The sequence below is a fragment of the Gracilinanus agilis genome, chromosome 1, assembly GCF_016433145.1.
Source record: "Gracilinanus agilis isolate LMUSP501 chromosome 1, AgileGrace, whole genome shotgun sequence".
Lineage (NCBI taxonomy): Eukaryota > Metazoa > Chordata > Mammalia > Didelphimorphia > Didelphidae > Gracilinanus > Gracilinanus agilis.
The window spans coordinates 765,044,038-765,063,382 of record NC_058130.1 but is presented as its reverse complement, the minus strand read 5'-3'; the positions used below and the strand labels follow the sequence as shown (position 1 = coordinate 765,063,382).

The 19,345-nt window shown below is 37.4% G+C and overlaps 1 protein-coding gene across 1 annotated transcript in view; it reads left to right on the top strand.

The window, feature by feature from the left end:
- TAOK3 (TAO kinase 3) overlaps positions 1 to 19,345 on the top strand; it is a 149,554-nt gene that overhangs the window by 7,449 nt on the left and 122,760 nt on the right. The window contains exons 3-5 of the mRNA XM_044685447.1: positions 2,097 to 2,304; positions 16,858 to 16,929; positions 17,387 to 17,488. Of these exons, the coding sequence (XP_044541382.1) occupies positions 2,185 to 2,304; positions 16,858 to 16,929; positions 17,387 to 17,488 (294 nt within the window). The 5' untranslated portion in view covers positions 2,097 to 2,184. The remainder of the gene's footprint in view (positions 1 to 2,096; positions 2,305 to 16,857; positions 16,930 to 17,386; positions 17,489 to 19,345) is intronic.

The window sequence follows — 19,345 nt, the reverse complement described above, 5'->3', positions numbered from 1 at the left end:
CAGTTAGAAATTCTGAGCATCTAGAATGGTGGTTCCCAAACTTTTTTGGCCTACCACCCCCTTTCCAGAAAAAAAAATATTACTTAGCTCCCTGGAAATTAATTTTTTTTAAAACTTTAATAGCAATTAATAAGAAAGATAAATGCACCTGTGGCCATCACAGCTCTCCTGGATCGCTGCAGCACCCACCAGGGGGCGGTGGCGCCCACTTTGGGAATCACTGATCTAGAAGCAGAGTGGAAGGAGATGAGCAGAAGGACAACTAGAGAAAGGAAAAGAGGAGGTAGGACTGGGCTTTGGCAGAGAAGAGAGATCCTGAGAAGGGCTATTGACTCTATAGCTGTCTAGTAAGAGAAAACTCAAGATGACTCCATTGTACCCATCTACTCAAGTATTAAGGGAAGTCCAGAGAAAGATCTTGTCATGCCCCAACTTCCTTTCCTGATGTCTTTCGATATTATACTATCATATAGCTGACATTTATATAAAACACCTAGGTGATATAGTGGATAAAGTTCTACACTAGCTGTGTGGCGCTGGGCAAGTCACTGAACCCTGTGTGCTTCAGTTTCCTCATTTGTAAAAAATGAGCTGGAAAAGGAAATGGCCAACCATTCCAGTATCTTTGCCAAGAAAACCTCAAATGGGATCACAAAGACATAGACGTGACTGGAAATCAGCTGAAGAACAACAACAAAACATTTATATCACTTAAAGGTGTACAAAGAGCTTTTGGTTATATGTGTTCTCTGTTGATTCTCACAACAACCTGGGAAATAAGTGTTATTCTTATCATCTCCATTTTATAGATGAGGAAACTGATTGAAAGGGGCGGTTAAGTGACCTGCCCAGAATCAGAACCACACGGATACTAAATGTCTGAGGCAGGATTTAAACTCAGGTCTTCCAAATTCTTAATTCCTACTGAACTTATCCATTTGTTATCTTATCCGTTGTGTCACCTCACTATTCTAGAACATGGTAAGAAGGTAAAGTTGGGGCTTGATATTTATGCACTACCCCACTCATGGATTAACTTGGTAGGGTCAGGAAGTCCAAAACACCATTATTGGCCCATGGTCAAAATCCCAATTTGTTTAGTCAGTGACGCAAAAGACATGTGTGGCTTTTGCATTTTATATATTTGCATATTAAACCAATATGATGGACAGTTTTGTTCTGTTTGTTTTTTTTAACTCAGAGAAAGCGAAAGCGATAGAAATGATCAGATCTGTTGAAAAGGGAAGAAGCCAAGGCATTTGGAGTTGTTTATGGCAAATTATGTGAGAGGCTACATTTTGTTTTTGTTTTTTCCCTTTAAAAACAGTGCAGTTGAAAGAAATATGCGCAAATAAGCTGGTCAGTCAGCATTTGGAAATATCAAAAAGTGATACCCTCTTATTAATAGAAACCTTGAGAACAGGATGTTTTGCATAGCAACGGAACAACTTGCCTCTTTCAATTTACATTAACATAGCTTGAGAATTGCAGAAGTCACTTTCTGGCAAGTGATAAAGAACTACTGAGTTACCTAAAATCTGAATATTAGTTATCAGGATGCCTTTAATTGACTAATAATTCAACTAAAGTAGTTTGTTGTTTTTTTTTAAAACCGTGCTATGATTTCACATGTACAATTGATATCTTATTCAGTGGTAGAAGGGAGGGAGAGAATCTGGAACTCAGAATTTAAGGAGAAAAGAATGCTTAAAAAACAAATGAGAGTCCAAAAACCAAAAGACATTAAGAGGAAAAAAAAACACTATGGAAGTTGTTGGGTTGTTTTTTTAAAACCGTTACCTTCTGTCTTAGACTCAGTATTGATTTTAAGGCAAAAAGAGCAATGGGGAATAAGGAATGGGGGTTAAATGATTTGCCCAGGATTACACAGCTAGAAAATGTCTGAGGTCACATTTGAACCCAGCACCTTCTGTCTCTGGGTCTGACTCTTTATCTACCAAGCTATACCTAGCTGCCCCAAAATTATAGTTTTGACCTGTACTTCTCTAATGTAATTTTTAAAACAACTGGTTGGGGGGAAATATATATATATATATGCTGGAAATAACCTATGGATCAAATATGTTTCCCTTTAGGTGCTGAAGGTTTATCCAGAATTCCTTTGTCAATGAAGGGGAAAACTGCTTGGGATATTGACAAGCGGAGGTTGTAATACTCTTCACCATGCGCAAAGGGGTGCCAAAGGACCCAGAGATAGCAGACCTGTTCTATAAGGAAGATCCTGAAGACATTTTTGTTGGTTTACATGAAATTGGACATGGAAGCTTTGGAGCAGTTTACTTTGTGAGTACCTTTGTAAAGATTCAGTTCATTTAATTCTTCAAAGTAACTTGAATCTATCTCTACACCTTTAATAGGATCTATGAAGATATTCTTTTGAAACAGCTTTTGTTTTTTAATAGACACAAGATTCCACCCAGTAATAGAGCATTTTTTAAGTGCCTGCTTTGTGCCCGGCACTGTGCAAAGGGCTGGAGAATACAAATTCAAAGAATAAAATAACCCCTGTCCTCAAGGAATTTACATTCTAATGGGAAAGAAAACAAGTACATTTAAAAATACATACAGCATATATTCACATCCAGAGAAAGAACTGTGGGAGTGGAAACACAGAAGAAAAACAACTACTTAATCACATAGGTCGATGGGGATGTGATTGGGGATGTAGACTCTAAACGATCACTCTAGAGCAAATATCAATAATATGGAAATAGGTCTTGATCAATGACACATGTAAAATCCAGTAGAATTGCTCATTGGCTATGGGGGAGGAGGTAGGGGTGGGAGGAGGGGAAAGAAAGAATACGAATCTTGTAACCATGGGAAAATAATCTAAATTAATTAATTAAACTTTTTCAGAAAAAATATAGCATATATAAGGTGAACAAATAGAAATATGTGCAAAGTAGTTAGTTCTTGCTGTTGTTCAGTTGTTCAGTCATGTCCAACTCTTTTAGATCCCATCTGATATTTTCTTGGCAAGGATACTGGAGTGATTTGCCATTTCCTTCTGCAGTGGATTAAGACAAATCGAGGTTACATGACTTGCCCAGGGTCACACAGCTAGTGAATATTAGGGGCCAGATTTGAACTCTTCCAGCCTTCCTGATTCCAGGCCCAGCTCTAACCACTGAACAACCTCATTAACTCTGGTTAGGCTTTTTCTACTTTCACAATATCTCTGGTGTGCATCTTCTTCTCTCTACTCACATTCCAGCCATCCTAGTATAAGCCTTCATCATCACTCATTACTGTATTAATTTTCCAATTAATATCCCTGGGTTAAGTCTCTCTCCAGTCCAACCCATCTACTCCTTGGCTGCCAAGGTGATTATGCAGAGCTCATCCAGGTTAGACCATGTCACCCCTCTAGTCAATAAACTCCAATAGCTCCCTATTACCTTAAAGATACGTAAATATAAACTTCTAAGTGTCGAGCATAAATGTCTCTGTCATCGAAAGATCTTCACCACCTACCTTTCCAGACTCCTTAATACTTTTAGTCCCCTCCACACATGTTATGGTCCAACCATACTGGTTCACTCCACTCAGAACAACCCCCTCAGGTCATTTTCAGGCCTTCCTCAAGGGATCCCCTGCAGAGCTCATCATCTTCCTCTCTTCCTCAATCTCCACCCTTACCCTCAGACATTGTCCGTACCCACAGATGGGTGTCTTCTCAAAGACTCTGGCTTTCCAGTTGACCAACCTTCTGAGCTGCCATGATGTACGCCTTCATTCCATCTCAGCCACACACAGGGATGGCAGTCTCCTTGATCTCCTCATCAGCCACAGGGATTTCACTTCCATGATCAAGGACAATGAAATCATTCTCTATGACTTTCCATTTCTCCCCCTGAACCCTTCCTGTACCTCAACTCTGTCCACACTGAAATCTCCAGTCATTCCACCCCTCCCAGACTTCTTTGATCTCCCCTCCCTGCCTTTCAGAGTGTGACCCTATAATGAATATTTCAATTTCAAGTCATCCTCTACATTGACTCCCATGGAATTCCATGGCATGGAATCGAAGAGCACACATTTTCTATCCATGTAAAACAATTCACTTGCCATCAAGGGTGTCCTTAATGCCAGCAAGCCATTTTACAGCCATATTCAATTGGCTAAAAGTAAGATTTAAGGGACCCCTTTATAGGAAGGATTATAGGAAGAAGCCAGAGCTGCTCAACCCCTAGTACTAGACAAACCACTCCAAGCGGGCCAACCACTAAATGGGTCATCTTCCCATATGTGGGACACATTATTACAATGACTGCGAAGAAAAGACATGACCAAGCAGCCTTTTAAGAAGAGATCTGAAGCTAACTGAGGTCTGCCTGGGCCACCCAAAGGGCAGTCCAGTTCATCGTTAATCATAGAGTTGTAGTGAAGTCTGGGCACTGGCGAATTCTTAAATGGTGTATTATTTTGACAGCGACATGTAAATGAACTGAGTGTGCCCTGGGGAGGCATCTTCCCAGATACGAACTTGAACTTGGCCAAGCATGGACCCCTCTCCGACCATCCAACTCTGCCCTTTAGACCACAGTGCTATAATAATTGTCCCCTAGACCAAAGCGTGGGCAGGGCTTGGAAACTGAAGAACTGGCTCAATAAGATTGACTGGAGTAAATCTTCATCTATAGAAATTGTTTAGCTTAGCTTAGCTACATGGCTCGGTGAATAGAGCACCAAGCCTGGAATGGAGAGGTCCTAGGTTCAAATCTGGCCTCAGACACCTCCCAGCTGGTCAAGGCACTTAACTTGGATTGCCTACCCATGCCCTTCTGTCTTAGAGTTGTGACTAAGACAGAAAGAAGAGTTTTTTCAAAAAGGAGAAGAAAAAGAGGAATTTCATAAAAATGTTATTCTCCAGGTGGTTGCCCCTGTTTGTAGATGACATCATGCTAGTTACATGCAGCCCCAAAATACTACCAAGCCTTCTCACTGATATCTAGGATGCCTCTGTTAGAATACACAGGCTACTCGAGGGCTGGGAATATTTTCTCTTATATTTTGATCTCCTTAGCATATAAGCCTTTAGAAATTATGTGGGCAAAATTCCGAACTGCTTTCTAGAGTAGCTGGATCAATCCACAGCTCCGTCAATGTACTGCCATGCCTCTTTTCTAGTAGCCTTCCCAGTAATGGTCATTTTCCTTTTTTGTTAACTTTACTAAACTTATGAGTATAAGGTAGAACCTTATAGTGGCTTTAATCTGAGTTTCTATAATTATTAATGATTTGGAGCATACTTTTACGTGATATGATTTCACATGATTTATTGATAGCTCAAATCAATCAATAAATTTATTGATAGATTTCATGTGATTTATCAATAATTGAGAAATATGAATATCCTTCAAGTATTTGTTATATGGGAAATGACTATCGTTTTTATGAATTTGAACCAATTCATTATAAGATCTTGGATATCAGACCTTTATCAGAGAAGTTTAATGTAAATTTTTTCCTGTTAATATTTTCATTTTTCATCTTAGCTGTAATGAATTTGTCTATGAAAAACCACTTTAATTTTATGTCATTAATTGTCCATTTTCTCTCCTGCAATCCTTTCTGTCCTTGTTTAGCCACAATTTCTGAATGTCTTCTGGTTTCATTTGTAGAAAGAACATCAGTATTCATACTGACATGGTCCAATACCCTTATTAGGATAGAACCCCATTGTTTTTTGGCAATAATCTTCCATTTAGATCAACAATGATTAAATTAATTTTTACAGACTATATGAAAACTGTATTATTTTTAGAATCATCTTCCTCTCTTTTGCCACTACACCATTATCAGTAAGGAAAAAGAAAGAAAACCACACGAGAACAAAGGCCATTTTGTATTTGTCTCTGTTCCATGGGATACCATGGCCAAAGAGTTCATGTTACTGGAAAGAGAACAGCAGATGGCTTTAAACTTGACTTAACCAAAGAGCCTACAATACTACTCAAAATAAGACTTCTTTATTTTTGACATGTGTCATGGCCCTCTTTGGATATCTAGTAAAGTTTATGGACTCTTCAGAATAATGATCGTAAATAAATAAAGTCAAACATATTGGATTACAAAGGAAGCCAATTAGATTGAAATAGAATTATTAATTTTTTTAACTTCACAGGTTAAGAAACTCTAATCTACAGAAGGGGGGCATTATGTTACCCCAAACCAAAGAATAGGAGGTATTGATGTGAGAGAAGAAAGGAACTCAATTAGGTGAAACATACACGATTTCTACTAGGCTATTTATCATGGATTTGAGTCTTTAGTTGGTTCTGAAGATTCTCAGAGGAATTTTTCCTATTGGTCACAGAAACATTGGTATGTGTAGCACATTCCGTATCCCATCAATAAATGAATCCTATAACAGCCTTGGCAACTCACATCACAATCTCCTGGAAGATGTTAACAATGTGAAGAAAAATTAGATTCAGGCCAGACGATGTGATGTTTTATAGCATTTCTTATGGACTGCTTATGGATTCCAGCCATCTGGATAAGCTATATAATGACCTGAATATAGCAATTGAAGCATTAAAATGTCAATACTACAGTCCTGCTCCTTGACTCTTTAGTCACATTCTGACGCCTTGGCAAAGCTGGATGCCAAGAAACCTACTTAGACTGATCAGCAGTCTGGCCCAGCTCCTCGAGCATCATTCAGATGAGAGGAGATGTATAGAAGCTCGAAGAAATTGATATTATTGCATGCAAGCAGATGCTTGTCAATAGAAAAGAACTTTCTAGAAAACATTTTTACCATATTTGAGAGGTAGACCTTCTCCATAACTCAGTGGAACATTTCTGTGGGTTTGGGTTGACTGAGAGTTTAGTACAAGATGAAAAGGTGAATCGTTTTGGTATTTGGAATGGGGAAAAAAACAGGACCAGGGCTGAGTGTATTCATCTTAGATCCATTTATATAAGTTTGTAAAAGTATAGGTTTATAGTGCCATATTCGAAATACCTTCACTTACCCACAACATTCAAATATCTACTTTTTTATTGTCCTCATTCAATTACTTGGTGCCTTTCACATAAAAATGATTTCAGGTTTTAACATCTTCTTTCTTACTTCAAACTTCATTTGACCTTGCCATCCCCTTAAGTTGTCTTCCTATATATTTTCTCCCCTTTGCTGCCAAACTATAGAGAGTTAGATGGTCAAATGAATAGAATAAAGGACCCAAAATCAGGAAGGTGTAAGTTCAAAGCAAAGGGGATTATAGAGAAAGTCCCTAGGCAGAGCCCAGTAAAGGGGTAGCTCCAGGGCAAGGCAGCAATGAGGGAAAAGTTCCCAACAGAATCCAGTATGAGGCATGCCCAGGAGCCCACAGCAGCAGAAGAAAGAGGTCCAGAGGCAGGAAGGTCCAGGAGTCCTGCCCATAGTAGAAGAAGGGCCTTAAGCATCATCCAGGCACACTGGGCCTAAAATGCCGCCGGAGACAAGACCGAACAACTCTTTTTTTAAACCCTTACTTTATGTCCTAGTATCATCTCTAAGAACAAGGATTAGGCAATTGGGATTAAGTGACTTGCCCAAGGTCACCCAGCTAATAAGTACCTAAAGTCGGATGTGAACCCAGAACTCTAGACTCTAATCCTAGTACTCTTATCCACTATGCCACCTAGCTGCCCCAAGACCAAACAACTCTTGAAGGAGCCCACTTTTAGGTAATACATTCAGGACCAAGCAGAGCCTGCCCATATTGTCCAGGAATGAAGGGCACTGGATTCATTTATAAGTCCTTAACCCAGACACTAAGCTCGGTGATATGAACAAACCATAGAAAAGGTTGGATGCGATGTAGAAATGTCTTGGACAGAAAGATGCCCAAGGAGTAAGCCCCACAGAAGAGAATAACTATAAATCTAAGTAGATTCCCCAGAGGGAAAAGTAGTATCTTGGCTACAAAGACTACAAGAGTACCCCCAAAGAAAAGAAACAAGAGATGTTAATGGAATGACGAGGGAAGAAAGAAGGGCAAGAAGAATTGATGCCTTAAAACAGGCAGAAGAAAAAGTTACCTAAGAACAAATTTTCTACTGAAAATTAGAATGGAATAAACAGAAAAAAATTAACTGATTGAGAAAACACAAATCAAAACAAAATCAAAAGACTGAGTTTTAAAAAGAGAGAAAGTTTTAGAAATGTAATGTGAAAAATAACTGACCTAAAAAATAGGTTGAGGAGAATCTCAGAATTATTAGACCGCATGAAAATCATGACCCCTAAAAAAGCTTGGAAACCATACCAAAATTTCCCAGATCTCTTTGAACTACAGTGCAAAGTTAAAATGAGAAGAATCCACCAGACACCTCTTGGGGGAGAAAAAAACCCTACAAAACCCAGGAACATCATAGCCAAAACCCAGAGCCTCCAGCTTAAATATATATATATATATTGCAAACAGTCAAAAATGAAATAGTTCAGGTACCAAAGAGCCACAGACAGGATCAAACAGAGCTTGAGAGCTACCATAAGAAGAGAGGCTTGAATACAATATTCTGAAAGACAAAGGCTTTACAACCAAGAGCAACCCAGCCATAAAATCAAAGTATTCTATAGGGGAGGAAATGTTCCTTTAATAAAATAGAGGGTTTATAAAAGTTCTTATTCTTGACTCCCCCAACCCCCCAAAAAGCCAGTATTGAGTAGACACGTTGAAATAGAAATGTAGAAGACAAGAGAAATAAAGAAAGGTACACGCATTTTATACAGGGATGAATTATTTACATTCTAATAGGAAAAGATACAATATCTTCTTAGAATTCTAATACCTTCAAGTATCATAAAAAACTATGAATGACAGATAAGGCCTGGGTGTGGTTCAATTATGTTTTAATAGTCTTAGAGAAATTGAAATAGGAAGGATGAGTTTATACATGGAAGAAAAGAGGACACAAAAGAGGAAAATGATTACCTCATAGAATAGAAATGTATGAGCTTAAATTTGGTGGTAGAGGTGGGAAGTGGGTCCCATGAGCCTCCCTTTCATCTGAACTGGACAAAGAAAGTTTGAACTCAGTTTTATAAAGAGGGGAAGACAGAGAAAAAGAAACAGAGAGAAAACAGAGAGAGAGAGAGAGAGAGAGAGAGAGAGAGAGAGAGAGAGAGAGAGAGAGAGAGAGAGAGAATGAGAAGGGGAGAGGGAGGACTGCAGCATAGAAATACATTGAACTCTAAAAAGAAGAAATAGGAAGTGGTGGAGTAGGAGAGGGTAGGAGAGATAACAGAATAGTTATAGGTAATACATATTAGAGTAGGAAGTATAAAGGGGAATTAAAAGGAAAAGAAAGTAAAAATCTGGCAACGGGAGCAGGGAAATTCAGACAATATGCTGTCTTACAAGAAACATACTTGAAACACAAAGATTCACAAAAAATTAAAATAAAGGGTTTAAGCAATATATATTTTACTTCTTCTGAACTCAAAAAAAATAAGGATAGCAATCATGATTTCAGATACAGCTATGGAAAATTTATAAATGATAAAATTACTTTACAAAGAAACTACCTTACATTTAAAGTCACAATCAATAATGAATCAATATTGATGTTTAATATGTTTAATACCTATACATGAAGTACTTAAAAGTTAATCAAATTGCAGAAAGAAATAGACATTAAAACTACGATATCAGAGAACCTCAATGTACCCCTTTTAGACATAAAAAAATATAACCAAAAGATAAAGAAGTCAAGGATTCCAATATAACTTTAGATAAAACAGAGACAATAGATTATCCCATCCACATTTTGGGGGTTTGGAGCACAGTGCACCATGATCTAGAAAACCCACATAAAATTTTCTGGCCCTCCCTCCACACCAAAGAAGAAGTCTGAATTTTTTTTCTTTTATGAAATGTTTACAGTAACTGAAATAGTGTACGTTTATGGTATTAAAAGATAAAATATATTGATAATACACAATTCTGTGCATATTTTATACATTTCTGAATTTCCAATTTTTTTGTGTTGTCTGCTGGCCTTCATGTGTCAACTGCGACTTCTGCAAAACTCTCCCCCAAATTCCCATGTAATTTCTTATGTTGACCTATGATATATCAAAACTGAGATAGGGTAAATTGCAACATGGAAAGTATAGCTGTAATTCTAAGCCATTCGTGGCACCTTTAAACAATAAGACAAAAAACAGAAATTAGGGGAGTAGACAGAACCAGAGAGGAGACAAAACTAAAACATTTTATAAATGAAACTCTAAAGAATCAATTAAAAATTAATTGAAATAATCCATAAATTCAGCAAAGTTTTAGGATATGAAATTAATCCACAAGATCATCACTATTCCTATATCCTACAAACAAAAGTCAAATCAACAAATATTTATTAAGCACCTAATATGTGCCAGGCACTGTGCTTAAAAAAAGAGCCAAAAGGCAGTCCCTGCTTTCAAGAAATTCCCAATCTAAACCCAGAAAGAAAAGATAGTGAAATTCCATTCAAAATAACTAAGAATATATCAAATATTTGAACATTTATCTACCAAAATACTCCCAGAAGCTATACAAATCCAACTTCAAAACATTTTTTTCCTTTTTTTTTTTAAATCCTTAACTTCTGTGTATTGGCTCCTTGGTGGAAGGTGATAAGGGTGGACAATGGGGGTCAAGTGACTTGTCCACGGTCACACAGCTGGGAAGTGTCTGAGGCCGGATTTGAACCTAGGACCTCCCATCTCTAGGCCTGACTCTCAATCCACTGAGCTACCCAGCTGCCCCTTCAAAACACTTTTAATAGAAACAAAGACAGTACTAAAAAATTAGGAAATAATCATTGCCCATAGGAAAGTCTTGCCAATATGATAAAAATGGCAAAATTATCCAAATTAATTTACTTAGTTGGTGCTGTACCAATCAAACTACCAAAAATTATTTTTTAGGCAGAATAAAATAATGTAATTCATCTGGAAGGAGAAAAGATCAAGAATTTTTAAAAGTTATAATGAAAAAGTAAGGAGAAAGGAGGACTAGCAGTTTTAGATCTCAAACACCTACAGACTGTTAAACATCAAGATGATGAGTTCTGGTTAAAAAAAAGAAAGATTGATAAGTAGATACAGACCATACAAAACAAGCACAGTAGCATAATGGTTGATGAACCCAAAGACCCCAGTTCCTGAGGAAAGGAATCCACTCTGGCTAAAATTAGGTATAGATCAACAATTCATCACATACCACAATAATTTCCAAAGGTATATATATGACCAAGATATGCAAAGATATAAATTAATCAAATTAGAGGAACAAAAAAATTACTTTTTTGATATATAGATAAGGGTACATTTCATGACAGAACAAGGAGTTGAGAGGGTCATGAGATAAAATGTACAATTTTGACCAGATGACAATTAAAGGTTTTACTCAAATAAAAGCAATGTAGTTAAAATTGGAAGGGAAATAAATCTTTGGGGAAAACTGGGAATTGAAAGGGAAAATATCTATGAATAAGTTTCCCTGGTAAACATCTCAGATTCCAGGATAGAGAAAGAATTAATTCAGATTTATCATTCTAAAAACCATTTCCCAATAGTTGGCTCCACCTGTTACCCATTGTATTGGCAAAGATGACAAGAAAGGAAAATGACAGTTAGATGGGCCACAGGAAAACAAGCACATTTGTGCATTCTTGGTATAATTGTGAATCAGTCTAACCATTCTGGTCAGCAATTTGGAACTATGCCTAAAACATCACTAAACTACTCATCGTTTTAACTCAGCAAAATCACTATTACACAGAAATCCCCAAAGACACCAAAGGAAGAAGGAAAAGATCCTTGTGCGTAAAAAGTATTTCTTGTAGTTCTTTTTGTAGCAAGAATAAACTGGAGACTAAGGAGATATCAGCCTATTGGGGAATGGCTAAATAAATCCTGGTATATGGAATCTAATGAAATATAACTGAGTCATAACAAATGATGAAATCAACATTGGGACTTTTCCAATCCCACCCCCAGTGGCTAGCATTCCCTGCTTCCCTTCCTCAAAAAATCCCTTTGTCTTTATTCTGTACATACACATGTTATATGGATGTGATTTTGTTTTTGTCTATGTTTCCCAGCACCCAGCAGAGGTTCTTAAAAAAAAATGCTAAGAAATTGAGTCTTAGCCAAGACAAAGCTAAATTCTGAAGATATAAATAATATTCACTAAATAATATAAAATTCAATCCTATTTTAATAAATCCTAAATTAAAATAAAATAAATGATAAAAATAAACAAAGCCAAATTCTGAAGATATAAATAATACAATATTCACTAAATAATATAAAATTCAATCCTATTTTAATGAATCCTAAATTGAAATAAATAAAATAAAAATAAAATAAATCCTTAATTAAAATAAATAGCATTTAAAAATAAATCCTAAATTTAAAAAAAAGTACATGGAAGTGTCTGTTCTTTTGGCTAGCTAAATTATCTATTTACATTCTATATTCTTGAAAATATTCTATATTAGATGAGATAAAAATTTATTTAAAATTTATTAAAAAGTCTTGCCTCAGACACTGACTAAAATGTGTGTCATTGAGCAAATTAATTGATGTCATTCAGCCTCAGTTTCTTTATCTGTGAAATAAGGGGTAGGACTCAATGGTCTCTAAAGTCCCCTCCCCTCTAAATCAGAGGTGTCCAACGTAGAGCCTGCAGACCACATGCCATCCACAGACCTGACTCAGATCAAAATGTAGTTCCCATCTGAGTTTAATGTGTTGATGTATTAAGAAAAGAAGATATAAATCTGCGCGGGTTTCTAAGTCAATATGTGGCCTATAAGGATCCTTATGTATGATTTTTGTGGCCCTGTTTCTGAGTTTGACATCACTGCTTCAAATCTATGATCCTATGACCTCTTCTTCCTCCCTAGTAAGTCAATAAAATTGATTCAATTCATTGTGTAAGACCCCCAAATGATGTGATCTGCACCCAGGACAGTGTTTCGCTGTCTCAATATTAATTTGTAGAATTAAATTAAAATGTTTGATCTAATACAAGCTTGTTCTAACTTCTTTCAAATTCCGTTTAGAGGCAAATGAAATATGTTTTAAAAAAATTTTGTGTGTTTTGGGTTTTGTTGTTGTTGTTGTTTAAAGGCCCTTAGCTATGGACTCCCTCAATATGGTTCTCCTAACATTTACCCTGAAAGTCCATCCACCCGTTTGCTTAGAAACTACCAAGGCTCATCTTTCAGAGCAGGTTTAAACAAAGAGCTCTACTTCCCGAGTCAAGCTAAATTCAGATCTTTTCATGTTTGAGGACCTGCCCGTGTTTGTTAGTTGGACTCTTGAGAAGTCAAATTATTATTTTTTTCATTCAAATTGACTAAAGGAAGAATAAACTTAACTCTTAGTTAGATTCTTCTAAAGGATAAACTGGCAATTCTTTGTGGCTGGAGATAGACCTACCAGTAATTGATTTTCCAACGCTTTTTCCAGAATTTTATTTATCATGGCCATGCCACTGCCCCTCCCATAGATGTCCAAGTGATTTTCCGACAGTCTCAGTAAACTGGATGGCTTTGTGAGCAGGTGAACTTGTCAAGTTCACTTAGTCACTCCTTTGTAAATATTATTCTTGGTTTGGATGGGCTGAAGTTCATCGTTGGGTTGAGGTTTTTTTTTTTCCACTTTTCCTACTGCAAATCAGCATTGATTATAAATAGCTCTTAATAAGCTATTTGCTAATAATGTGGTCTAATTACATTTGAGTGGACACATGTTTTTCCTTTTCAGAAGTCCTGATTTTTTAAGCTTCTTACCAGCTAGGATTCTACATAAAGCCTGGAACTTCTCTAAGCTTTTCTCTAGCTCTTTTTAATAGTTTTGTAGTGGGAACACACAATGCAGACGTGTCCTCTCTCACCTCCATTAATTAATGCTACCCTTGGATTATGCCATATTTTTTGCTTTTCCTTATTGCTCTTATGTAGGCACAGACTTGAAGAGACATTTTTTGAAAGTCAGTTATTGATCATGGGAAGGTTCTTTTGTATGTGTGTTTTTTATTTTTAAGAAACCAAGTCCCTGAAATGCCATATTGAATGGAGGCTAGGTGGGATTGTGTTTAGAGAATTGGACTTGGAACCAAGAAATCTTGAGTTTAAATCTTATGTCACATATAAGCTGTGTGGTTACTCTGGACAAGTCACTTAACCTAGGCTAATTAGGTTAAGTAACTATAGTTTACTTGATTGTAAAGTAAGGAAGGTTGAACTTGATTGCCTCCTGGTTCTCCTCCTGTCTAAGTACACCTTCTCAGTTCTCCTTTGCTGGCTCTTCAACTTGGTCATGCCAACTAATTATGGACGTGTCCTGAGTCCTCTCCTCATGAAACTCTTCATTGTTTCCCTTGGTGATCTCATCAGCTCCCAGATTCAAATTTAATCTCTATGATGATGATTTTCAAATCTACCTGTCCTGCCCTGCCCTTTCTGCCGACTTCCAGTCTCACATCTCCAACTGCCCATTGGACATTTTAAATTGGACATCAGTACAAAACTGAACCCACTATCTTTCCCCTGAAACCCTCACCTCCTCCCTATTATTGTCAAAAAAACCACCAGCCTCCTCATCACCCAGGCTCACGGCCTAGGGGTTATCTTCAACTTTGCAGATTCTCTTATCCCTCCACATCCAATCTGTTGCCAAACCTTTTCCAATTCTGCCTTTGTGAAGGTATAAATTCCCCATTTTCTCCTCTGACACTCCTACTAGCCTGGCATAGACCCTCATCACCTCATGCCTTGGCTATTGCCATAGCTTATTGATGAGTCTGCCTGACTCAAGCCTCTCCCTCCCCTAGTCCATCCTCAGCTCAACTTGGAAAATGAACTTTCCAAAGCACAGATCTGATGATGTCATCTCTTCGTATGTACTCAATAAACTCCAGGCACTCCCAGTCATCTTTAGGATCAAATATAAAATTATTTTTTTGGCATTTAATGTCCTTTGTAACTTTACACACACACACACACACACACACACACACACACACACACACACACACACACACACATTCTGCATCTAGTGTCACCGGCTTCCTCAAACAAGGCACCCCGTCTCCCAATTCTGGACCTACCCCCATGCCTGGAATCCCCTTCCTCCACATCTGTGACTCTTGTCTTCCCTGGCTTCCTTCAAGGGTCTTCTAAAATCTCATCTTCTACAAGAAGCCTTTTCTCATCCTCCTTAATCTTGGTGCCTTCAGTCTGTGACTATCTCAGATTTATCTGGTAGATAACTTGTTCTTACTTAATTGTTTGCCTGCTGTCTCTCCCATTACATTCTGATCTCCTTAAGTTCAGGAAGTCTTTCCTTTCTTTGTATGCCCAAAACATATCACAATTCCTAGAACACAGCAATAAGTGTTTATTTATAAGTGTTTATTTATTGATTGACAATCTAAATGACATCTAAAGGCCATCAGCTCTAGATCTATGATCTTATGGACACCAGACACATAACATGTATTGACCTGATTGCTCAGACTTAATCAGAAGCTTCATTTAAAGATAACTTGGAAGTTTTATCGATGGGCCATGCTGTTTACAGAGATGCCATTTTTCTTTGTACCTATAAAAATGCTTGTGTGTGATAATTTTGCTTCCTCTTTGACAGGCATAGGAAGGCAGAGGAGTTTTACTTGATGCCGTCAAAGCAAATTATTTAGAAATACTTCAGTATCTGATTTAATTCCTTAAACTGTGTTAATATTCTCTCTGTTATGGACTTTACTAAGCCAATCATGTTTGAGAAGATGATCAAACAACATCTCAAAAGCTAGTTGACCAAAATTTATAAGTGAATTTTCAGTCTTGAATCCCTTACCTCAGAATTGTTACATAGTTTTATTGGGTCTTAAAAATAATTCTCTAACTTAAGAGAAAGGATGCTATCTACATCCAGAGAAAGAACTGTGGGAGTGGAAACACAGAAGAAAAACAGCTGCTTGATCACATGGGTCGATGGGGATATGATTGGGGACGTAGACTGTAAGTGATCACCCTAATGCAAATATCAATAATATGGAACTAGGTCTTGATCAATGACACGTGTAAAACCCAGTAGAATTGTGCGTTGGCTATGGGAGAGGGGTGAGAGGAGGAGAGGGAAAGAACATGAATCATGTAACCATGGAAAAATATTCTTAATTAATTAAATAAATAAAGCTTTTCAGATCACACAAAAAAAGAAAATAACTTCCTAAAGCCAAAATAACTTGTACTGCATCTTTCTTGATACATCAATGATAGTACATTTAAGTAGAGCCCTATTATTTAAAAAAACAACTAATGAAGGTCAAGGTTAGATGATCTTTTGATATCTTAAGTTTGTCTTCATGTAATCATTGAGAAATTATTTTTAAAGCACTATGGGGGGGAGGAGAAAGATTATAAAAGTAGTTTGCTTTGATTAACAATTGGTTGGTACAGGAATAGTCTTATGAAAGAAGCTCAAACACCATAATAGAGTATCTTCCAAATTTCCCATGTAAAGAGCCAATCTACAAGGAAAAGCAAGATTGGGGTTCTTGATATACATGCAATTGTTCATTGAAGTATCATTTTACCCTTATGAAGACTGTATGAGAAGCAAAAGAACTAAAGGGAAAATGTCTCCTAAAGTCAAGTGTAAGGTCTGTCTAGCTTGTCCAAAGAACTGAAATGTATTGACTTTCAAAGGTGGACTCTCTCAGTTCTGTGAGCCTGAATTTCAAGAGGTCAAAGAAAAAAGCAAAAATTGAATATTTAATTTCACCTGCCTCCTATCCTACTAATTCTAATTTCCTTTCTATACCCTTCATGTAGGCCACAAATTCCCACACCAATGAAGTGGTGGCAATTAAGAAAATGTCTTACACTGGGAAACAAACCAATGAGGTAAGATCAAGGCAATTCTGTATTTAAATGGGTTTAAATCAAGCAAAGTTACAGGGGATTTTCCTGTGACAGTAGAAATGAGTTCTTCAGACATTCCTTTAACACGTCTTTTTTCTCTCCACACAAGGCTGTGACAAGTATGCCCATTGGTCTAGCTCACTCAAGTCTGTTTTGAAGTGGATTTAATTAAGTCAGAGGCAATGCAGATAGTATCAGGGTTAGTCGAATGGCTTTATTATCATATGTTGCATGAGCGATTGCATTTGCATATTTGAATTAAAGCAATAATAAAAGTTCATATAACATATTCATGGTTTATGCAATGTTTTAAGTCATTTTTAGCATATGTGCTATAGAGATACTTTAAATATTGAATGTGATGCTGTAGATATGCATATTTAAAATTAAAAGACTTTTTGGCCTAAGCTAAAATTCTTTCTTAACCGGTTCCCCACAGAAATGGCAGGATATTCTTAAGGAAGTCAAATTTTTACGACAGTTGAAGCACCCCAACACCATTGAGTATAAAGGCTGCTATTTGAAAGAGCACACTGCCTGGGTAAGTGAGAGGGAATTCTGCTATTTTTTGCTTGTGCTTATTGGCCTCAGAAAGTATTTTGTAGGGTCTGTATTATTTGAGATTAAACATCCTTCAGTCAACAAGCCAACAAATATTTACTCACCTCTACCATGTTCTTTATGATAAGTGTTAGAGAGACCAAGAAAGGAGAACAAATAAAAAAGAAAAAAATTAAAACACTGTTCCTCCCCTCAAGGAGCTTACATTCTAATGGGGACGACAGTAGGCAGACGAGGAGGCACATACAAGGTATGTTATTGTTAGTTGGTTAGTTGATTCGTCTTTTAGACATGTCTGACTCTTAGTGAACCCTTTTGGGGTTTTCTTGGCAAGGATCCTGGAATGATTTGCCATTTCTTTCTCCAGATCTTTTGATAGATGAGGAAACTGAGGCAGATAGGGTGAAGTGACTTGTCCAGGGTCACATAGCTAATAAGTGTCTGAAGCTGGATTTGAACTCAGGAAAATGAGTCTTCCTGATTCCAGGTCCAGCTATGGTGTTACCTTTCTGCCCTTGTACAAGACATATACTGTATAAATGGGAAATAGTCTTAAAGGAAAGGACCTAGTGTCGAGAGATGAGGGGAGAAGCTTTCTCTCTAAACAAAACACATAACAAGGGAGAAAAAGATTGTAGATTCACCAAGATATTTTAAAGAAAGGTCCAGCAGGATATTTTAAAGAAAGGTGGAGATGAGGACCTAACCTAAAGCAAATAGAGTCTTGTGTCCATCTCGAAATTTTCCTAAACAGCATTTTATATTTATGTATAAATTTGTATTTATATATAAATTTTATATTTATATACAGAAATGGCAGATGGAATATTAAACTGTTTAATATTCCATTTGCCATTTCTGTATCTGCCAAATGGGTCTGATCTAGAAGCCTACTGTCCAGAATAAGAGAGGTGATTGTTCCCCTCTACGGCATTCTACTCAGACCAAATTGGAACTCAAATAATTGAGAAATCAGTCTATGTCCAGGGTAGGAAGGGCAAACTAGAGGCCCTGCCATGTGAGGATCACTGGAAGGAACTGGGAGTGTTTAGGTTCGAGAGAGATCTGCTTAACACATGCTATAATTGTCTTACCATCTGAGTTCTCCCCACCACCAACCAGATTTAAATGAAAGTGGGGAATCAATAACAAATATAACCATGTTAATTTGTGGTTTTCTAAGTTAATCTGCAGCCTGCAGGGACCCTTTTCTCATTGAGTTTGACACTGTGGAAGCAGAAAATGACTGGACTTGTTCATTTGGGCCCAGAAGGTAGAACCAAGAGTACTTTGGAGGTCTTGAGATCATGAAAGGCTTGCAGTTCATGAGAACCATTCTGCTGGGAAACGGGCTGCCCCCCAGGATGGGGCTGGGCTTCCCCTAAGTGGCAGCCTTCCAGATGAGGCTAGATGGTCATTTGTTCCGCTGTGTTACTGAGGAGATTCCTGTGTAAGTACACCTTGGACTAAATTACCACTGCTGAAGCTCCTTCCAACTGAGAGTCTGTGATTCACAGAGGTGGCACTTGGCATAACACCTGGGTGCTAAAGAAATATTTTTTAAGTATTTAATGAAACTTCTTTTGCAACCTGCCACCGCCTGCATCTCTTTGCATATAATTGAGTATCTTTTTTTTTTTTAAACTGGATCTTCTTAAGCATTCTTTGCTTCAGAGATCTCACACTTGATGTTCAGAATGGAACGTGGGCAGCCAACTGTCCCCAAGCTTTCTCCTCAGATAGTGCAGGGGAGCATGGGTTTTGAGGGGAAGCAGTTCTTATAAACCGAGGCTAGGCGGCATGGCATAGTGGGAAGAGGATGGAGCCTGGGTGCAGT